The sequence below is a fragment of the Alosa alosa genome, chromosome 13 (assembly GCF_017589495.1).
Source record: "Alosa alosa isolate M-15738 ecotype Scorff River chromosome 13, AALO_Geno_1.1, whole genome shotgun sequence".
NCBI classification, from domain to species: Eukaryota; Metazoa; Chordata; class Actinopteri; order Clupeiformes; family Clupeidae; genus Alosa; species Alosa alosa.
Window position 1 is genome coordinate 12,482,749 of NC_063201.1, and position 22,500 is coordinate 12,505,248.

The following is a 22,500-nucleotide window of genomic DNA, read 5'->3' on the forward strand; positions in this document are numbered from 1 at the left end:
ATTAAGAATATATTTTTGCAGCAGAATGGCACTACTAATATTCATTACCAAACAGTAATTTCAGGAGAGCTTTCCACAATATTAAATGACCCTGTATAAACCTGACAGCTTGTTATATACTCCTGAAATGAGATCCTATCTCTAGAACTCATTAGTTTCCTGCGACAGCATACAAAGAGCTTCTTCTCAACTCCCCCCTAAAAGCTAAATTTCAGCCTCAGTTGGTATCAGCAATACACAGCAATCAGATGGACGGCCATTGCAACTCACTCATCAGATCCCTGAAGGTGGTCTTGTCATGTGTCATCAGGTGGTCTATGATGGCCCTCCAGCTGCAAAGCACAACAACCAGAAAATGAAAACATACTCAATTAACAAGAACTCCATTACCCATCAGTCCTTGGAAAAATCATCCAGAGAAATGCCACAAATCAAGAACTGGTGACAACATACAGATTCACTATGCAGAGGGCATAGTGACTCTGAAACAGCAATACCAAGGTAAACATCATTACCCATCATGCCCGGAAAAGTCATTTATGGCTCACAGAGGTCAAAGAGGGGGGTCACTACTCACTGGCTGACACAGGAGGAGTCCATCTGGAAAAAGGTGTGGTCCATGAAGAGGTCGAAGGCTTCTTTCTTCCAGGCACGGCGCGTGTACTGGTACCCACTCAGGCTGCTCAACAGCTGGATGCACGCGCGGTAGCTCGGGGCGTTGTGGGCACTGCCAGGGGATTATAAGTATACAGATCGACAAAGATGAAAGATAAAAAGATACCAATTTGTGGGTCTTCTGTATTTGTGTGCGTGTGTGTGTGTGTGTGTGTGTGTGTCTGTGTGCGTGTGCGTGTGCGTGTTTGCGTGTGCGTGTGCGCCTGTGTGTGTGTGTGTGTGCGCGTGCGTGTGCCTGTGTGTCTGTGTGTCTGTGTGTGCCTGTTTGTGTATGTGTGTGTGTGTGTGTGTGTGTGTGTGTATATGATATGAATGTGTACAGGTGTGTATATTATTTTACTATTATTTATTTATGTACTTGACGCTTTTATCCAATTGCAACTTACATATGTGAATTATTACAAGTAAAGTGCCTTGCTCAAGGGCACAACGGTGGATATATGCATAGCAGTAGTAGTAGTAGACGTAGTAGTAGTAACAGTGGTAGTAACAGTAGTAGCAGTAGTAGCAGTAGTGGTAGTAGTGGTAGTAGTAGATAGATAGATAGATAGATAGACAGATAGATACTTTATTCATCCCGAGGGGAATTTTAGGTATCCAGTAGCTTATACAACCATAACACAACAAACACACAACACACATATATCTTACATACATAAATGCGCATACACATCTCACATACATACATACAGTAGTAACAGTAGTAGTAGTAGTAGCAGCAGAAGTAGTACTAGTAGTGGTGGTAATCATCCCGTACCTGTGGTTGCGAAGATAAGGCACCACGTAGTGCATGATGTTTGTCAGCAGAGGAATGACCCTCTCCTTTTCATCACTATAGAACACCATATCCAGAAGATGGGCCAGCACCTAGCACACACACACACACACACACACACACCCCATTGCTTTAATGCATATTACACAAACACTGGTGAGGAGAGCAGCAGGGAGGGGGTGTTTAGGTGAGCAGTGCACTACTGGTGCTGGAGGGAGTGTTTAGTGTTTAGGTGAGCATTGCACTACTGGTGGTTAACGAGGTATGTTGCCTCAAAAGCTTTGCTATGACACAAAGGTAGCTTATTTTTAACCTGGTTAGATAACTGGTACTTCAATTTCAGGAGAACCAATCTTACAGAGCAGGACCATCACATGAACTGTTAGCTGCTGCGCAGTGCTGTTTTGGGCACGTTCGTTGGGTTTACCTCAGCCAGCAGTGTGAGGGCGTGAACGCTGTACACAGATGGAGTGAAGCTGGAAGCCTCCATCACTGTGAGCATGAGATCTGCAAACACACACACATATACACACAGTCCCGCACACACAATTAGTGAGACAACACAACAGCATGCAGACATCACTGTGGCATATACTCACATACAGTATATGGACATGTGAAATGTCTACAAATAAGTCACACATGCACAATAGCCACAGTAACAAGAGTCATCAAAATGAGTTGTGAAATTAGCCAACAAAGATAATGCACACACCAATACAGTGCACCACAGAAATACATACACATCACACACAGGTGACACACACAAACTTATCACACACAAGCGAGGGCAGGAACACACACCTTCCACATCAGCCTCCAAGCTGGACCCGTCCACTACGATCTGGGGCGAGGGTTTGACCTCCAGGTTCCTCCGGAGCCAGGTGGTCTGCTCCAGGGACGAGCCGGCGATCGTCCCAATGGCCTCCACGATCTTATGGGTCACGTCCTGAACACAGCATCAGAGAGTAGTCTGTCTTTTAAAAGCTATTCACACAAAGTACAGACAAATCCATTTGACTCTGTGGTAAAATACAATACAGACACATATGTGACACAATACAGAACCCACTCACCTGCACCTGCACTAGCCCATTCACCTGCACTAGCCCACTCACCTGCACCTGCACTAGCCCACTCACCTGCACCAGCCCACTCACCTGCACCTGCACTAGCCCATTCACCTGCACCTGCACTAGCCCATTCACCTGCACCTGCACCAGCCCACTCACCTGCACCTGCACTAGCCCACTCACCTTCACCTGCACTAGCCCACTTACCTGCACTAGCCCACTCACCTGCACCCGCACTAGCCCATTCACCTGCACCTGCACTAGCCCATTCACCTGCACCAGCCCATTCACCTGCACCAGCCCACTCACCTTCACCTGCACTAGCCCACTCACCTGCACCTGCACTAGCCCATTCACCTGCAACTGCACTAGCCCACTCACTTGCACCTGCACTAGCCCACTCACCTGCACTCCAGCCCACTCACCTGCACCTGCACTAGCCCATTCACCTGCACACTCACCTAAACCAGCCCACTCACTTGCACCTGCACTAGCCCACTCACCTGCACCTGCACTAGCCCACTCACCTGCACTAGCCCACTCACCTGCGCCTGCACTAGCCCACTTGCCTGCACTAGCCCACTCACCTGCACTAGCCCACTCACCTGCACTAGCCCACTTGCCTGCACTAGCCCATTTGCCTGCACTAGCCCATTCACCTGCACTAGCCCACTCGCCTGCACTAGCCCACTCGCCTGCACTAGCCCACTCACCTGCACCTGCACTAGCCCACTCACCTGCACCTGCACTAGCCCATTCACCTGCACTAGCCCACTCACCTGCACCTGCACTAGCCCACCTCACCTGCACTAGCCCACTCAACTGCACCTGCACTAGCCCAATCACCTGCACCTGCACAAGCCCACTCACCTGCAACTCCCTCTGGTCCTTCTTGCTCTCCAGGTTGGGATTCTTCAGGATGAACTCATTCAAGACCCTACACACAACAATGCATGAGTTCATTATAACATACATACACATTAATGAGACATTTATCAACCTGTATCCATATTACACATCACTCATATTTCATCGATCAGCAGGGATTTTAGCATAAAAGCTTATGGTACTCAAATATGCACAAACACTATATCCACAACATTAAATGGCATGCCAGTGCATTCCAACTAGATATTATAACATCTATTCTTACACAGTAAAAGGCTGCATTATATAACTATATTATTTTTCTCATCTTAACTTAGAATAAAGCTGAGTGAGAGTGAGAGGGATAGTGAGTGAGAGCAAGTTTAAGACTGAGAGCGAGAGTGAAGAGGGTGAGTGAGCTTGAGTGAGAGGGTGAGAGAGGGTGAGTGAGCTTGAGTGAGAGGGTGAGAGAGGGTGAGTGAGCTTGAGTGAAGAGGGTCAGTGAGGGTGAGAGAGGGTGAGTGAGCTTGAGTGAGAGGGTGAGTGAGCTTGAGTGAGAGGGTGAGAGAGGGTGAGAGAGAGGGTGAGTTTGAGTAAGAGGCTGAGTGAGAGGGTGAGAGAGGGTGAGTGAGCTTGAGTGAAGAGAGTCAGTGAGGGTGAGAGAGGGTGAGAGAGTTTGAGTGAGAGGGTGAGTGAGAGGGTGAGTGAGTTTGAGTGAGAGGGTGAGTGAGCTTGAGTGAGAGGGTGAGAGAGGGTGAGTGAGAGGGTGAGAGAGGGTGAGTGAGAGGGTGAGTGAGTTTGAGTGAGAGGGTGAGAGAGGGTGAGTGAGTTTGAGAGAGAGGGTGAGAGAGGGTGAGTGAGAGGGTGAGTGGGGGAACTGACCCCAGGATGAGGAACTGTCCTGGAGCGGGGAGGCCGAGCTGCACCGAGTCCTTCAGCAGAGCCAGAAGAGACGGCCAGCTGTCCACCAGACTGGACACTGGGATCCTGCAGGACACACACACAGTGATGTCACAATGTCAGTCAACATTTTAGAGTGGCCCAGCCAGAGTCTAGCCCTCAATCCATAAAAAAAAATATTCTGCGCGCACACACACACACACACACACACTCACACACACACGCACACACATCACAGAGCAAGGTATGTTGCAGGTAGAGATCTGCAAGATCTGCTTACCTCTGCACATAGGCGTAGAAGAACTGGAGCATACACACTTCAAGAGAGAGATGTTTCTGAGATGAGAGAGGAGGAGAGTTGGGTCAATAAACAAGAGGAACATCATGGCACAGGTGCATCAGCATTAGGCTAGAGTACACCATCAGTCCAATGAAAGCTAAAGGCAGACAAGCATCACACCATTATGCAGCATTTGTTTAGAAGGAGCGGGTGGACAAAAACCACAAGCTATGTCTGCTTCCAAATGTGTAGATTTTTACCATGACTACACAGGAGGCAGGTTAAGAGATGCATCCATTACCTTCACTTAACAATGCCTGAACTTCACTGCACATTTGTTACTGTTAAACTATTAAAAGAATGAAAGGAAGTCTTTGTCTACGCTGAATGAGAGTCTGTGCCTGAAAAGCTCTGAAGAAACTGAACTCGTCCAAAGGCTAAGACTTACATCTTTTACAGCAATACCTAATTAATTAGACTGCACAGCTACTGTTGGAAAAGGACAAAAGCCAAAGGCTCAAAGTGTCCATTATACATAATTAATTACATAGATAAAGTTTCACACCAGTGTATAAAACAAGGTCCTTGCCTTCAAACAGGGACAGAACCATTTTTACTTCCCATACAGAACTACCTCGTGGCAATGTAGTTCTAAATCGTGGCAATGTTGAACATTTTTGTAACTAAATCGTGGCAATGTTGAACATTTTGATTTAGTGATTTGGCAGATGTGTCTATCCAAACTGACTTGGAAATTCAGCACAAATAAACAAAGAGAGAGAAAAATAGAGTAGAGTGGAATGGGAAAAGTACTTTTAGTGTTTTTACTGGCTCGGTAGTGAAGCTGAGTGTAAAAGCAAAGTGGCGTGTGAAGAGCGTTTAAGTTTTAGTGGTCCAGGAAGTGCAGACGGGCCAGTGTACCTTCTCCTTGGCGATGGCGGGCGGCTGCTTGAGCACCTCCTTGACCGTCTGGATGACTGTCTCCATCCGCATGGCGCTCACTGACCGCACCAGCTCCACCAGCAGCAACTGCTCCTCACACGCCACGGGGATCACCTGAACACACACACACACACACACACACACACACACACACACACACACACACACACACACAGATATGATTACACACATACAGTTTAACAAAGAAAAACACACACGATCAACACAATAATGTACAGTCACACACTCACATTTTCACAAATACTCTCACATGCAGCATATCTATACATTGCAGGAATGTCTGTCTGTGTGTGTGTGTCTGTTATTTGCATATCTCTCGAACCGATGGTCCGATTGATTTGAAACAACAGGTGTCTTGCTATGGGCACATAAATGTGCAGTGCCGAGTTTGGAATTGTTTGGATAAGTAAGGCAAAAGATATCGGTAAAAGTAGCACACGTTGGCTTTCTCCGCTCTACCATAGCCACTCCCCCTCTCACACAGCACAGCTCAGGACAACAGAGAGAGGATAAGCAGAGTTTTGGCAGCACTGAATCACGGGTTAAGATGCAAGATGTTTGGATGATTAACATGCCTGACCTCAATACTAAAGACTACCTGTATGCAGTTTGTTTGCATAAAATGATTCCACGGACTTTGTAACAGCACGCCAACAAACACGGGTATGTAGTGGCTATTCAAAATTGGGCTACATAAAAAGTATGTGTAATAAACTGACGCTTGGAATAGCCCAGGCTACTTTGGACTTGAGATTTTGAATAAACAAACGACAATTCCGACTGTAAGGTCCCAAATTGAAACGAGCGATAGGCTAATGGTCCCGAGTGGCAGACAGAGCGACGTCACTTATGCTACCAAAGACGGTTTTTGAGTCACATTGTTGCACATCTTATATGATGATGCATATTTCTACAAAATGGTTTGTCTTCTATATTGTTCAGCTATTCAATAGGCTAAACATAGCCTTACAAAGCTTTAGGCTTATGTCATTTCGATCAGCTACAGACAACGAGTGGCAGACAGAGCTGCATGATGTCACCTATAGGTAGATATAGCCTACCAGAGATTGAGTCACATCGTTGCAAATTCCAAACGATGATGCATCATTCCACAAAATGGTTTTGTCTTCAGAATCAGGAAGTCATTCAATAAGCTTAACAATAAACATATAGCCTTAACTAAAAACAGCTGTTAGGCTTATGTCATTCTGATCTGTAGAAATGTCACATGCAGCCATGCCTAAATTCTGCTTACTGCACATTAATTATAGGCTAATATATTATACTATTCAGTATTCATTATTGAATGCTTAGCTGGAATGATGCTTTTCCGTATCATCCTATTTTTAAAGCAGGCATACCTGCGGGCATGTAATTGGGCTACGGGTTTTCTACAGGAATGGTATGTTTGAACGGGCACTGCATTAGTAGGCACAATTAGTTGGACACTGAGAGTAAAAACTGCTGTGCAATTTAAACATATACCTGTACACACACACAGACACACACACACAGTCTTGTGCGCACACATAATTACAACATCAGAGGCAACAGTAGGCAGAGGTGTACCTTGTTCCTGGCGGAGCTCTTGACCTGTTTTCTCTCGTTCCACACGTAGGCGATGGCAGCCATGAAGTGGGCCCCATGGTTCATGGAGATGGGGCCCAGGAGCTCCAGGATCTGCTGCCGCAGGTTCTACAACCACACACAAGGGGGGCGCCAGAGAGCACAGCGTCAAACAAACCAGCAAGGCACCAAACCTCAGGGTGTGTGTGTGTGTGTACTCCCGTTGATCCCGTTAGGGAAATTTGGTCTCTGCATTTATCCCAATCCGTGAATTAGTGAAACACACTCAGCACACAGTGAGGTGAAGCACACACTAATATAATCCCGACGCAGTGAGCTGCCTGCTACAGCGGCGCTCGGGGAGCAGTGAGGGGTTAGGAGCCTTGCTCAAGGGCACTTCAGCCATTCCTACTGGTCGGGGTTCGAACTGGCAACCCTCCGGTTACGAGTCCGAAGCGCTAACCAGTAGGTCACGGCTGCGTGCGTGTGTGTGCCAGTTTGTATTTGTGTGTGTGTGTGTGTGTATATATAAGTGTGTGTATGTCTCAGTGTGTGTGTTACCTTGGTGGAGCCGAGGTTGATGTTGGAGCTGTAGCAGGCGGAGGCGGTGGCGGGCCGGTCTGAGCTGTCCACCAGGTAGAGGACGCTCCAGAGCAGCGTCACCGACGACATGATAGTGTGCAGGATGGACAGGATGCCTGCACGCGCCTCCGCCAGGTGCTTCTGGTTTACGCTCACTTGGAGCTAAAGCACGCGCACAAATAACACACAATCACACACACACACACACACACACACACACACACACACACACAATCACATACACAATCACACACAGACACAGACACATATACATACACACACACACAATCACATGCACATACATACACACAAATACACACACATACACAGACACAATCACACACATAAACCCACACACACATACGTAGAGAGGCACACACAAGCAGAACATATTTAGCATTTAGACAACATTCAACTATACACATCACAAGGGCATGCCAGAGAGAGCTAAGCATTTGATAAGAAATGTGTGTGCTAGGTCTATAATGACTATGAGGGACACTGGAACACTGAGGTGATTTTTAGTAGTTCTCTATCGCCCCCACCTGGTGATATTGAGATGCTGGGTCCAGCAGGCAGTAGTGGATGATGGCCGTAATTCCCTCCAGAACAGTAAGAATCAGGTCAGGAGGAATGCACGAAGCCATCCACTGGGGTCTGCATAGTAGCATAGTACACACACACACACACACACACACACAGTCAACCATGAAAGGATACACAAATGTATATGTGCACACATACACACAGCCAACATACAGTATGTTTTCAATCCTATCACTGCACGCACACACACTCACACACAGCCCAATACCAACGACACATTAATTTGTAACATTAATACTGCATGACGGCACCATACACATTTGCGTAATGTGTGCATTCTTGCATGTCTATTTTTGACTCCAAATGTTCACACAAGGTGGCAGCCCTTAAATCTGTGGTCTTAGATTGCCATCTAGTGGCAATGTTTTATTGATGGACTTGTGTCCAACATTAAACCATACACATCAACATATCAGGGGTAACCAGTATTTTTGAGGCTAGAGCTACTCGTGCTGCAGCTGTGTCTACTCATGTATGTATTCCTTTTCGTATATATACTCTTTTGACTCTTTTCGTATGCTCTCCAAGTTGTTTGGACAAAAAGAGCTCAATGGTGTTTTAAGCCCCCACCGCTGACTTCAAGGCAGCACTGCGACCGTCAACTTCCAGGCACCTAAGCCTAACCCTTGCCTAACCCTAGTGCCTTCCATGGAGCGCTGCCTGGAAGACGACGTTGGAGGCTTAAAACCATTGTGCACAAAAAGCATTGGCCAAAATCAGGAATGTTAAAGTCCTAACAGAGAATGTGAGCCAGGGCCAGGGTCCTGACCTCACAAATGCTGGATGAATGGGCAAACAATCCCACAGATAGATACACATCCAAAAATCGTGTGTAAAGCCTTCCCAGAAGAGTGGAAGCTGTTCTAGCGTTCACATGCCAATAGAGATGTAGCGGTTGACAACATATGTTTTGGGAGTGGATTGGTGGTGGGGGGATCCACCAATATTGGGCGGCAAATGGCTGGGAGGCTGTTGATCAGAGAGCCATTTTTCCTGCCAGTGTGTCAAAATTCTATTTCTATTAAACGCTACATTTCTATCGTAAACGTGCTAATTACCAACCATTTCGTTCAAAAATTCTATAACAATGATGTTTTTTAATACTTCAAAATAACATTTGCTAAATTAACCTTACATTTTTCAGTAGCCATTGGTGTGTAGATTTGAACAAAATTTAGTTTGGTTCTTACCGGGGCTTTTACTGCCTGAAATATGATTTTGTTTACCACACTCGGAGTTTAGTGCTGGGCTGGTGGGTACTTATTCCCAACCTTTCTCACGGCACATCAACAGTTAGCCCGAGAATTCTCATCGCAATTCAAAATTCCACTGGAGCTCCAAGCGGATTTGTACACGCAGCCTTACAACACTGTTCACAGCTCTTCAAGTCACGGTAAAATGTAATTTTTGGTACATAGCTAATTTTGATAAACATATGGTGTGGGTGCTTGCGTTTCTTTAGGAATCCGCTGTCTTGGTTTGTATAGAAATGAATATTAAGTGACACATACACGTGAGAGGTTGGACATATGTGACGTTCCGATATATATTTAGAGTGTGGTGTCCCAAAAGTTCCTGTAGGGCTAATTGCCAGGTGTCCCAGTACTTTTGTCCATACAGTGAATATTGCTATGAGTCCTAAACAGTGATGTTGTGTGGAGTGTCGTTGCTGGTGCCTGGTATGTATATATGAATGAATGAATGAATGAATGAATGAATGTATGTATGTAGGTACAGAAAATGTTTAGATGTTCCATATTTTCCCATGAGTCCTAAGCACAGTGTAGTTGTGTGGTGGAGGTTTGGTTGCTGGTACCTGGTGTCGGTGAGTCCAGTCTCGTAGCGGTACTGCTGGAGCAGGTTGTCAAGGTTGCGGCAGAGCTGCAGGGTGACCGAGGCCACGACACGGCGCAGCACCTTGCCCATGTAGGGCAGCGTGGCCGTGATGAGGCCGATCCACTGCGGGTGCATCTTGCAGGCGTGGTTCTGGTGCAGGGCCCGGATGACGGCGCACAGGAACATGCCCTGCGCCGTGATGGGCTGTCCGTGCAGGTACTGCAGCGACGTGAAGGGCTGCTGGGGACTCACGTGCTCCACCTCGCCCCCGAGGAGCTCGAACGCTCCCCCGGCGCCCGCAACACCGCCCCCGCCAACGGCTCCCACGCCGCCACCGCCGACGACTCCGCCGCCGACGACCCCACCACCGCTGACGCCCGCCCCGGCCACGCCAGCGGCCACGGCGTCGGGCCCGTCCTCGGAGGGGGTGAGCACGCGGTGCTCCAGCACCACCAGGCTCTGCAGCAGACGCAGCAGCTGGGACTGCAGGGCGCTGCAGCCGTCCAGCTGGTCCTCGGACAGGTTGATGACGCTGTCCTCCGACAGGCCCTCCTCCACCGCCGCCACGTTGGCGCCGCTGCACCGCTGCTCGTGCCACTTCTGGGCGCTGAAGATGGACGAGAGCAGGCAGTGCAGTACCACCTGACAAGACGCACACAACAACATTTACTGTTATTTATTTATTTATTTACACGTCATATACTTACATTTTTATTTCATTTATTTTATTTTATTCTCACTGGTTTCATCGTCCACTACATGGAGGACACAAACCTCTTTATGCTTCAATACATTTATGCACCCCATGGACCTGACAGTCTAGACACATCCGTCACCAGGAGAAACTTCAGTTGGAGTTTATTTAATCACATCAGGTAAAGTCAAATGTCTGGATGCTGATTAAAAAATATATTAACAAGTGTCTACTCCTTAACATAATTGGGGTAGCACAAGGTACAACAAGAGTGCTATTACAGGATGCCTCTGTGGAGACTTTCAGGAGAAAGTGTACAAGGACACAAGGACTCTGATTGATACACAGAACCTGCATTCACTCTCTGTACTTGGACAGCGACTGAGAGGCGTACCCCTAATGAGACACTGCAGAGTGTTTTAGGCCCTGACGCGCGCGCGCACACACACACACACACACACACACACACACACACACACACACACACACACACACACACACACACACACACACACACACACACACACACACACACACACACACAGTGTTTAAAGATCCGATTGATACTCAGCAGCAGGCTCCTCACCTTCTGCACTTTGCACTTGGACAGCAAGTCACTGATGAAACTGGCAAAGCCCTTGGCCGAGCCGCCGATCACCTTGGCCAGCTCGCCGAAGAGCAGCGTCAGCACCTCCACGCTGGTCAGCTGCATGGCGCGGTTGCCGGCCAGGTCCTGGGCGGTGGCGGCCACGTGTGCGGCGTAGTAGCTGCGCAGGAAGTAGAGGCAGAGCAGCAGCACCACCTCCAGGAACATGGCGCCGCGGAAGGGGTGGGCGGCGTGCGCGTCCTGCTGCGGGATGGGGCAGTAGAAGTCCTTGCCCATGACGGAGACGCGGTGCCGCGCCAGCAGGTTCTGGAGCAGCGAGAGCTGCGGCGTGTGCGTGTGCGTGACGCCCGTGGTGGCGATGGCCGAGACGAAGGCGGCCGGCGAGGCGCGCAGCATGGCCGCCACGGCCGAGAGGGCGTGCAGCGTGCGCGACGAGTCATACAGCTGCAGGTAGAGCAGCACGTGCTGGTACAGCGGGTGGATGTTGAAGCGGGGAGGCGCGGGGGAGGTGCAGGAGGAGGAGAGACGCTGCTTCGAGCCACCGCCGCCGCCTGCTCCTCCTCCTCCTCCTCCTCCTCCGGCCTCGGCGCCTCCGCTGGGAGAGCCCACGTCACTCTCGATCTCGGACACCTCGCCCTCGCCGCAGCTGTACCAGTTCTCCAGGTCCAGGCTGTCCCCGAAGAAGATGCTGGCCGGCCGGCTGCGTCCGGCCTGGAGAAGCTGCTGCTGCTGCTGCTGCTGCTGCTGTTGCTGTCGTCGGCGCTCTTCCTCCTTGCGCTTGGCCTTCTTGACCTTGGGCTTGGCGCCGGGGGACTTGTCGGCCGCCGCTAGCCGCTCCATGATCTTGCCCTTGAGGCTGAGCTGCGTGCTGCTGTGGCTGCGCTTGCGGGCCTGTGGGTCGTCGGCGTGGAGGAGGACGCTCAGGTCGGTCGACGAACCCCCGACGCTGCTGCCCGCCACGCTGGCCGTGGTGGTGCTCCCGCCGACGCCCACGCCGCTGCTGCTGCTGCAGCTGCTGTCCGGGAGCATGACGATGGAGGGGGACGAGCTGTGCCGGGTGATGCCCTCGCGGTGCTCCTCGGCCCTGGGGAGGATGGAGGCGGGGAGGGGGGTGATGGTGGCGGAGGCCACGGGGCTGGGGGCTTCGGAGACGGAGGTGGTGTTGGTGGCGGCAGCGATGGAGAGGAACTCCAGAGTACCCCCGGCCACCAGCTCCGGCAGTGTCCTGTGCTGAGCACCGGCTGGGAAGGGCCCCAGGGCCAGCCTCTGGCTCGCAGGGGTGTCCATGATGGAGGCGGACGAGGAGGACGAGGAGTGGATGCTGTCCGCGTCCGTCTGTGGCCAGGCCTCGGGGGGAGATGGGGTGTCCGCCGAGCTCTCCTCCACCGCCTGCACCACCCTGTCCAGGAGCTCCGCCATCACCGTGGACACAACCTCCTCTTCCTCCTCCACCACCTCCGCTTCGGCCTCCTCATCCTCCGCTGCGCCCTCCGCTGGCTCTCCTGTGGAGTCGCACCCGTTCTCGGTAATACCACCTTCTCCACCTTCGCCTCCCGCCTCGGGCTCCTCGAAGCTGCCGTTGTCGATAGTGGAGTTGTTGGAGCCGCTGGAGTCGGAGCTCGCAGGCTCCCCCTGCTGGTCAGGAGGTGCGTAGTCGCCACACAGCTGCAGATTCTCACTGCTCAGGCTGAGCAGGGACAGGCTGTCGCTCAGGGGGTTGACCGTCAGGCTGAAGGGCTCCATGTCGTCCAGTGGGAGGAGATGGACATGGCCCTGCCCACCCCTCAGACTGTCGCCATGGCCGAAGTCTGAGAGTGTGACAGAAAATGAACGAACAGTTTAATATGTAAGAAACAGTGGAAACAAGGAAAATAAAAAAAATCACTTTCTGTACAGTTCAACTTTTGAAAATCTAGCCATCCTGTCAGGCTCAAACCTTCTCTGGATCTGATCAGTGAAAACAAATGAAAATCTGCAAGAAAAAAAGAATGAAAGCTGTTTCACACCAAGTCCGGCTTTTCTGACTAAATATTCCCACAAAATCAGGCAGAATTGTTTTTCAAATTTCGTCCAGTTTGCGACTAACAAGAATATGTATTTAATTACCAGCATGATTTCGTGCGAATACAAATTCAGACAGGTGTGAAAGGACCTTGAGAATACACTGACATACACATGCACGACCTCTCCTTGGAGCTCAGTGAAAACAGAAACAGAGAGCCCTGCCGTCTTACTATCAGAGAAACCCAAGTCCCTCATATAGATGGGCTCGGACGGGTCGCGTTCTGGGTCGGGGGGTTCGGACTGGCCCGGCTGGGGGAAGTTCTGGGCCCAGTGACGCTGCGCCTGGACGCGCTGGATGGACACGCGGTGCGTCTTGGGGTGCAGCAGGAGCAGCAGCAGGGGCTCCAGCACGCGCGCGATGTCGTGCCGCTGCAGGACCTGGTCCAGCCATGCCCGGCCCACCGCGCTCGCCGAGCCGTCCCAGTACGTCAGGCTGTCCAGCATGATGAACAGAGACCTGAGCAAGGACGGGGGAGAGCAGAGAGAGTGAGAGAGAGTGTGAGAGAGAGAGAGAGAGAGAGAGAGAGAGAGAGAGAGAGAGAGAGAGAGAGAGAGAGAGAGAAAGATGTCTAAAAACCCTTTAATCCATTAAGTCAAATAAATCATTCCATTTCTGTGATGCCCTTCAGGCTATGAGCACTAAGAGCTGGAGGGGAAGAGAAAGAGTCAGAGGGGGTGAGATGGATGAGAGAGTGCGAGAAGTAAGAAAGAATCAAGAGCAGTAGACGAGATGTCAAAAAACCAAACCAAACAACCCCAAATAAATAAATAAATAAATAAATAAATAAATAAATAAATAAAGAAAGGCTCCAAAATACTGCATAGTTTTTAAGCAGGGGGAGGCTGTAGTGCGGCGGAGGCCTACCGGTCAAAAGTGCGGTTGAAAGGGGAAGACTTGGTGATGTTCAGGTCCCTGGTGAGGTGCCACAGCACAGAGAACTTCACATGGGCCTCCAGACGCACCCTCTAACACGACACAAAAAACAGTTGAGAATGTATTACATGAATGTGTGTGTGTCTATCCTGTTGCTACATGTGTGTGTGTGTGTGTGTGTGCGTGTGTGTGCGTGTGTGTGCGTGTGTGTGTGGGCGTGTGGGCGTGTGTGTTTTTTGTGTGTGTAGGCGCATGTGTGTGTGTGTGTGTGTAGGCGCGTGTGTGTGTGTACCTTGTCTCTGTGCATGAGTTGCTGGCTGATGACATCCTCACAGATGCTGGAGGAGGGCACCAGGTTGTGCAGCTGGTAGAAGAGCTCCACGCTGCGCTGATGATGTTGCGGGGTCCCCTCATCCAACTGCTCCCACAGGATCAGAGCTACAGTCTACAGGGAGGAGAGGGGGGATTATTTAAGATGGAAAAATATTAGGAATTGACTGAGCAAGGATAAAAGACAGCAGAGAACATGAAAGAAAGAAACACACACACACACACACACACACACTGCACTGCACCTTAAAAAAGTTGGTCTTGTCAGCGATGTACTTGAGGATGCCCTGCGTGAGGGGTGGCCTGATCACCACGGCGACGCGGCCTTGGCTGGGGCTCATGGGCGGGGCCGGGTCCGCGCTGCCCACCCGCTCGGCCGTCACCATGGCGACGGACTGGGTGAGCCCCACCAGGTCCATGAGGAGGGAGATGGCCACACCCTGGATGCTGAAGTCCACCGGAGCGCAGCACGCGTCCATCAGACACTGCAGCCAACCCGCAGGGCACTCGCCATCTGCTGGCCAACAAGTGCATCACATCACATCAGAAAGGAGGGTTGTGGGAAGAGTCTATTTCAGCCTCATTATTTTTAATTTTTGCTATCTGATGGCAGCATTACACAGGTGTAGTTCCTGCTAAATAAATGTAATTGTTTCACATTGTTAGCCATCCCTTCAGAGACTTTCTAATGAGGAGACAGAGCAATCAAAAACTCTCCCATAGAAATGTATGTGGTTAGTGCGTAGCACAGTCATCTACACATATTCCGCTCTTTCCACTGTCATGTGACATGTGAATACGCCGTGCCACTCATATGTTGTGATGGTGAAGCCTTGCGCAAGCGCAGTTCTGCCCAAAATAAATGCCTGATAAGTGCCCAAAATGCGTTGCAATTATGGCCGCCGAGTGGAGGGACTTGCCTAAAAAGGCTTTGATCCCTCTCTTTATCTTTTCTCTCTCCTCACACGCCTTACTGCCCTCTTTTGGTGGATATGTTCTCACAAACAATGACACAGAGTACATGAACGGTGAAACGACACCTGAACTGGTGGTATGGACTCGTGGTTTGGGAATAATCACACTGAAACCATCACCATTCCTTTCACCTGACACACGTATGCCTCTGAGAGGTGCATCTTCTTACCTGACAGCTCCTCCCTGCTGGGCGTGGCCTTGAGGTTGCCCTCGGCGATGTAGACGGGGAAGCTGGAGCACTCCAGGAAGAGCTGACAGGCCGCCGTGAAGGCCGCCTGACACTCCGTCCGCTCCGGCTCACCCTCCTCCTCCTCCTCTCCCCCCCCCGGCCTTGGCGGCACCCCGACCTTCAGCGTGTCCATTTTGGGGGGTTGGGGCAGCGGCCGCTTGAGCTCTGTGACCCCTGTGGTGGTGGCACCGTTGCTGTGGGCGGCGGAGGGGGAAGTGATGTAGAGAGTGATGAGGCGGGACAGGAAGTGCTGGAACTGCTCCAGACAGCACTGCATGACTGGCTTACTGTCCTGAGGCTTGCTGAGGGCCGCGCCAGACCTGGGAGGGGGCCGCGGAGTGGTTGGCGTGGTGGTGGTGGGGGTGGTGGTGGAGGAGGTGGAGGGGTCCTCAGGGGAGTGGACGGAGTCCTGCTGCGGCCGTTCGCCGTCCTCCTGGTACTGGACGAAATCGGTGAAGCTGTTCTCGGAGGAACGGCCGCCGGCAGCGTGACCATTGCTGTCCTCAAACACCTCGCCAGGCACGGCGGGAAGCTCCAGAGATGACGGCAAAGACTAAAGAGAGAGAGATATACAGACAGACAGACAGAGAAATATCAGACACAGGGTCTTAAGATGCTGGCAGGGAGCATTTATGTGCCTGAAGTGAGACATTTCCAAAGCAGTTTTCTATTATCTACTATCTCTGTTCATATCGGCTTGGCCAACATGTGAATTCCAGCCGTGTTCCTGAGAACTTCCAGCCCTGAGGATGATCTGAATGTCTACTATGCAAACATAAATCATGAGGTCAATAAATGTGTTGCAACTGGTTTTCAATATGGACGACTGCCTCAGTAAATGGACATAGACGTAGAGCCATCACCATCGGTCACTTGGTGAGGCCCTGTCTTGTCAGCGAGCATTTTTTCTCCAGGTGAGATGCAATGGAGTGAGTGACAGCTGGCACCTTGGCCTCAAATGACACGCTTTTTAATCAGACATGAGGCAGAACACAAACAACGATCTGGAGAGCTTGACAAACACCCACAGAAGACTGCGTTTTAAAAAAACTCATGCCACATGCTCTCTCTGCGCTAGTCTCTACTGGGCCTACTACCCACACCTCTCAGCCCCAGAGAGGACACAGGGGAGGTCAGTGTACAGTGACTCCCCCACCACCGTCCCTTAACACACACATACAGAGAGAAGCAACGGGGAGCAACACAGCTGTTGAGAGTCTGGGCCTCCCAGCATGCATTTCTGCACATGAGACCAGAACTGAGTAGAGCCTTCCCTGATTGGAGGGGGGCAGTACACAAAAAATGCCCTGCAGCCTCACCAATCAACACACACACACACAACACACAAACATAAACATGCCTCTAGGGCATCCCAGCATGCACTTCTGCTGTAGGGGGTTGGCTTTTTGGGGGGGGGGCAAAGAGTTGGCTCAGATGGCAGGCCGTCTGAGCAAAGCCCAGAGGAGACACAGAATGTGGGGGTGTAGCCGGAGGGGTGGGGGGCAGGAGTGTGTATGAGGAGGAGGAGATGGGGCAAACTTCCGCTTGGATGAAGAGGACAGACCCACGAGGCCCTGCGGGCTCCTCCAGAGAGAGAGAGAGAGGGGCGCAGCTGCGAGATGAGCCCGATCCCCGAGTCCCCTCGGCCCCCTGCAACGCCACGCTAGCCTCCCCTCTCCGCCCCTCCGGCTCTCTGGTGCCCCGGCGCCCACCCTGGGACAGCGGGCCAGGTCCCCGCCCTTGTTTCCTTCCGCCTCACTGCGTCCACAACTCCACACACGGAGGCAGCCAGGTAGCCGACCGGGAGAGTGAGGGAGACACATGCACATGCTCTAATGTGCTCCTCGCACATAAGGACTCACTAACAAACAAACACACACACACACACACGCATGCGCTCGCACTCACAGGCATGCATGGACACGGACACACATAATGGATCTGCACAACATGCCTAACTCACATACACGCACACACTGACACATAAAGAATAGCAAAACACATGTATACATACATAAGACAAACAAACACACACACAAACACACAAAGCGGGCCTGTCCAGTTGGAGCTACAACTGCATATGCGCACACACAGACAAATATACACACACACACACACACACACACACACACACACACACACACACACACACACACACAGAGCAGGCCTGTCCAGTTGAAGCTACAACTGCATATGCACACACACAGACAAATACACAAACACACACACAGACACACACACACACAAATACCCACATACATAGGTCATGGTGCCAGACCCTGGACCATCCTGCCCACTTTGTCAGGCATGGCTCCAGGAGGTGGGGGACAGGCGCAGGGGTAGTGGGGGACCATCAGAGAGCAGCAGGCCTGTTTCTGGGCCAACGCCTGTGGGGAGGGAGGACACAGGCCAGATCTGGCCAGTCCCTGCAGGGCCCCCCCGAGTCCCAACCAAAGCCTCTGTTCCCTGTCTAACTCTGTCCCCCTCTCCCTCTCTCTCACACACACACACACACGCACACACACACGCACGCACAAAAACATGCAGGCAACAAGGCCTGTGTCTGTCAAGTTGGAGCAAGGGACCATAAAGAGGACACTAAGCAGGGTTGTTTTGGTATGGGGGGGTGAGGGGGTGGGGGGCATGGGGCTGGCACGACATGTGTTCACAACAGCATGGCATTCCAGCACATCACTCCCTGGTGATTAAATGAAAAACAGCTTAGATGTCGCTTTAGATGGTTCTTTTTTCATTCCACATAAAGAGACTGTCGTCTGTCGTTTTAAGTTGAGCCATGCCATTTCATGGTGAAGTAAAGAAGAAAGTTCTTCCCCTGTTTGTGAGAATACACAAACCACCTATAAAGAGGTGTGTGTGTGTGTGTGTGTGTGTGTGTGTGTGTGTGCGTGTGTGTGTGTTTGGCACACACGTGCAGCCTATACGCTGGTGCCAACAGCATCAGAGAGCGCCCTTGGCCTCAGTGAGATGAAAAGAACAGGAAACTGGGAAATTTAAGCAACTGATTATACTATGGACATGCTCCATTCACGTCCTTAGGGGCTAGTTTGGGTTGTTTGTAGTTACAACAAGAGATGCCCGATTCCTGATCAAGGGAAAATATTGCGTCAATACTGTGACAAATGACTTTAACAATAGCACACTGCCGTGGACATTCACTCCAACCTAGTTCTCTTAAAACCATATCCCTCTATAAAACATAAACTATGCTTGCATGTTCATACTGTATGTACTGTAGATAAGTATTTTGTGATTTCCTTTCTCCTTCCTTATAGGATGACAGGTATGACAAAGATATGACATCCTCATTCAGTGATCTACTTTACTACTGTGAAGAATTGCATAAAAATGGTTTGAATTTTTTGTTTGAAAAAGTGATGAACAAGGAAATATGCAGTTGAGAGTCATCAGTTCTGTCTTAGGACTTAAATCAGGATGTCCACCTCTACCCTGAAGGTCATTGCCCATCTTGAACTAGGGCCCAATGACTACAATCAGCTCATCTTTGTTGTTTAACGTCCAGTATTGTGACCCAACCTTTCTTTATCTTTTTTGATCTCTTCTTTATCTACCCAAAGCAACATACAGATGTCGAAGAATTGACTCGGGCTCAAGGGCACAGCGGTGGCAGGACTCAGACTCGAACTCATGACTTTTCAGTCTACTGCATGCAAACCCGGCTCCTTATCCACTACATTCCCGCAACCCACCCCCATCCCTGGAGGTCCCAGAGAGAGATGCCTTACCCGCCTGTCCTCCCTGCACAGGGCTGGTGGTGCGGTGCTGGATGTGGGCGTCGGGGTGGTGGGGGTGGGGGCGGCGGTGGCGGCGGACCCCTGGGGGAGGCTGAGGGGGGAGACGAGAGGGGGCTGCACCTTGCTGAGGATCTTGGAGCAGAGGCGCAGGCAGTGGGTGAGCTCCCCCAGGCCCAGGGACTGCAGGTGGGCCGTCAGCGCACACACCATCCGCAGCAGCAGCTGGGGCAGGTGCTCCGTCTGGATCTCGATGTACGTCTCCTGGAGGGGTCAGAGGGCAAAGGTCAGGGCAGAGTGTGGGGTCACACAGCTAGGAATCTCATCAACATGTTGGACAGGGCTTTCATGTCAGATGATAAATAAATTAAATCTGCATCTAGCTTTGTGTGCCTCATAGAAGGAATACAGAGTTTATACATACTGTACATGCGTTTAAATTTGAGAGAATAACTGTCTTCTTTGAGATTGAGATTCCAATTGAACACAACAATATGTTAAATACTGTACAAACCCAACCACCTACAGTGGCTACACCGTGTCACACCACAGATGAACAATAAAGAAAAATAAAGTAAAAAAAATCAAATACAATGGAAGTGTTTTTCAAAAACACTCGGAGTTGGAGAAAAAGTGAAGCCCATGCAAGATGGACGGCAGACAGACTTAATAACACAAAGGGCTTAAGGGCTCCCCTTCCTGCACCATCCAAACAATACACACACCTTCTCCACACACACAATCATTTGTTTGACTCACCTCTGAGCACCTACGTATTTTTAGCAGTGAAATGAAAATTGTCCTATGACTCACTCTAAGTGCTCACTTATTTCTTTTGTCCGGAAACACACCCATTGGCAGTTTAAGCCTTCAGAGCTATGCAAGCTGCCGCTGACCATGTGTGGTGTGGGGAGTGGTGTGCACGTTAGCCTGGTGACATGGCTGACGTCCTGCTTCATCAATTTGTTCATTAATAGCTCTGTTCAGATATTCCTGTCTGTGAAGTGTGCGCGGTTGCCTGGTGACCGACTAATAATGGTAATTAACTGATGTGGTTGGTTAATTCCTGTTGACTGTGATCACTGCATTGTTGCCTGGAGACTGTATCATTAATAAATTGATGTGGTTCATTAACAGTGTTTGTTTGGATGCTTCTGGAAGGGAGTCAGGGGGGAAGTGGAGAGAGAGAGAGGAAAGAGCAGACATTACTGTACCTGGCAGATAACCCGCATGCTTCTAGTAGGCTTCACGGAGGAGAGAGAGAGAGAGAGAGAGAGCACAGGGCTTGAGTAGACATGGGCAAAGCAAAGCAGAGGACAGAAAACACACTTCAAGGCGGACAGAGTAGGCTAAACACACACACACACACACACACACACACACAGGCACCTGCAGCCATGTGTACACACACACACACACACACACTCCCTCTTGTGTGCGCCTGCAGTCATTCACATAGATGCAGACCACACATATCTCACACACACACACACACACACACACACACACACACACACACACACACACACACACACACACACACACACACACACACACACACACACACACACACACACAACTCAGGTGAGGACACAGCATCATTGGCAGAAGAACATGTCAGAATTAGAGCATTTCACACAAGATCATTCAGCAGGACTCATTAACACTCTCCACACAGACAGCACAGCCTTCTCACAATTCCATCAGGAGCGTCTCTACTTTTAGATACTTTTAGATGCTTTTACACACACACACACACACACACACACACACACATTAGTGAAACATAACACTGCATATAATGAGCTGCAGTGCTGTGCGTGGGCCTTGTGAAGTCACCAGACAAATAAAGGCCTTGCCCACACTAAACACATTCTGTATTGTGTGTGCTGGGAGGAAGTGAATTGACCTGAGTGTGCTACACTTAGATCTATGATCACTTCCATCACTGCTATTCCTGCTGAAAGGAAGGAGACGTACACATTTGCTTAGAAATGAGTTGGCCTATTGTGTCAATGAGCCATTACTATAAGCACTACTACTACTAGCCAGGGGCTATGTCTAGATTCACACAGATACTGCTGCTATTTGCACCGCTACATGGTCGTCAAATGCATCTGAAATGCATCAGCGAAAGAAAAAAGAAAGAAAGAAAGAAAGAAAGAAAGAAAGAAAGAAAGAAAGACAAGCCTGAGGAAAGAGAAAGAGAGAGATGAAGAGATAGAATAGTAGCTAGAGATAGGCAGAGAAAGACTCACCAGGGACACGATGTCCAACAGAAAGTCTATGAGCTCACAAAACTCCAGCAGAGACAGGGCTGCAGGCTCAGAGCTCCCAGCATGCACCGGGGCATTCTGATGGCTACTCTGGGTTTTCCTGATAAAGAGAAGCCATTAAACCATTAATGCTATCAGTCTGTACTGCTTGACCAAATTTGGAGCAATTCTTTGGGCACACAAACAAACACACATACAGTCACACACACACACACCTGCAGCAGTCTTCAAACCAGCGAGCGATGTAGTCCCACATGTAATATGGCTCAAAAGAGTTGAACAGAAGGTTGGCTGTTTTGATGAGTTCAGCAGTCTTCTTGTTCTCTCGTAGTTTACTAAATGACAAGCAACGTTGAAAACATACCGTTACACCATTACAATTCATCTTATCCCATTTTACAGGTAAAAGCATTCAATGATACCCAGTAAACCGACCTAATTCAACGTAAAGAAAACATACATAATATGCACTGATTCTGGAATGTGCTTGAGTTCATGCAGGACTATATGTATTGGCATGGCATGGTGTGTGTGTGTGTGTGTGTGTGTGTGTGTGTG

At 50.0% G+C, this 22,500-nt stretch overlaps 1 protein-coding gene across 4 annotated transcripts in view; it reads right to left on the bottom strand.

Annotated features, from left to right (window-relative positions):
- Positions 1 to 22,500, bottom strand: part of dop1a (DOP1 leucine zipper like protein A) — a 37,718-nt gene that overhangs the window by 6,296 nt on the left and 8,922 nt on the right. For 3 of the 4 annotated variants that reach the window (XM_048260356.1, XM_048260354.1, XM_048260358.1), the window contains 23 exons: positions 22,158 to 22,277; positions 21,925 to 22,042; positions 20,881 to 20,910; positions 19,661 to 19,930; positions 15,837 to 16,449; positions 14,938 to 15,206; positions 14,655 to 14,807; positions 14,354 to 14,454; positions 13,659 to 13,945; positions 11,404 to 13,232; positions 10,104 to 10,765; positions 8,227 to 8,338; positions 7,661 to 7,843; positions 7,103 to 7,228; positions 5,492 to 5,626; positions 4,571 to 4,626; positions 4,273 to 4,377; positions 3,394 to 3,460; positions 2,255 to 2,399; positions 1,878 to 1,957; positions 1,433 to 1,542; positions 578 to 727; positions 271 to 332 (listed from right to left, as the gene is read on the bottom strand). In XM_048260356.1, coding sequence (XP_048116313.1) covers positions 271 to 332; positions 578 to 727; positions 1,433 to 1,542; positions 1,878 to 1,957; positions 2,255 to 2,399; positions 3,394 to 3,460; positions 4,273 to 4,377; positions 4,571 to 4,626; positions 5,492 to 5,626; positions 7,103 to 7,228; positions 7,661 to 7,843; positions 8,227 to 8,338; positions 10,104 to 10,765; positions 11,404 to 13,232; positions 13,659 to 13,945; positions 14,354 to 14,454; positions 14,655 to 14,807; positions 14,938 to 15,206; positions 15,837 to 16,449; positions 19,661 to 19,930; positions 20,881 to 20,910; positions 21,925 to 22,042; positions 22,158 to 22,277 — 5,783 coding nt within the window. The remainder of the gene's footprint in view (positions 1 to 270; positions 333 to 577; positions 728 to 1,432; positions 1,543 to 1,877; positions 1,958 to 2,254; positions 2,400 to 3,393; positions 3,461 to 4,272; positions 4,378 to 4,570; positions 4,627 to 5,491; positions 5,627 to 7,102; positions 7,229 to 7,660; positions 7,844 to 8,226; positions 8,339 to 10,103; positions 10,766 to 11,403; positions 13,233 to 13,658; positions 13,946 to 14,353; positions 14,455 to 14,654; positions 14,808 to 14,937; positions 15,207 to 15,836; positions 16,450 to 19,660; positions 19,931 to 20,880; positions 20,911 to 21,924; positions 22,043 to 22,157; positions 22,278 to 22,500) is intronic. The other variant, XM_048260357.1, reaches the window with a different exon arrangement.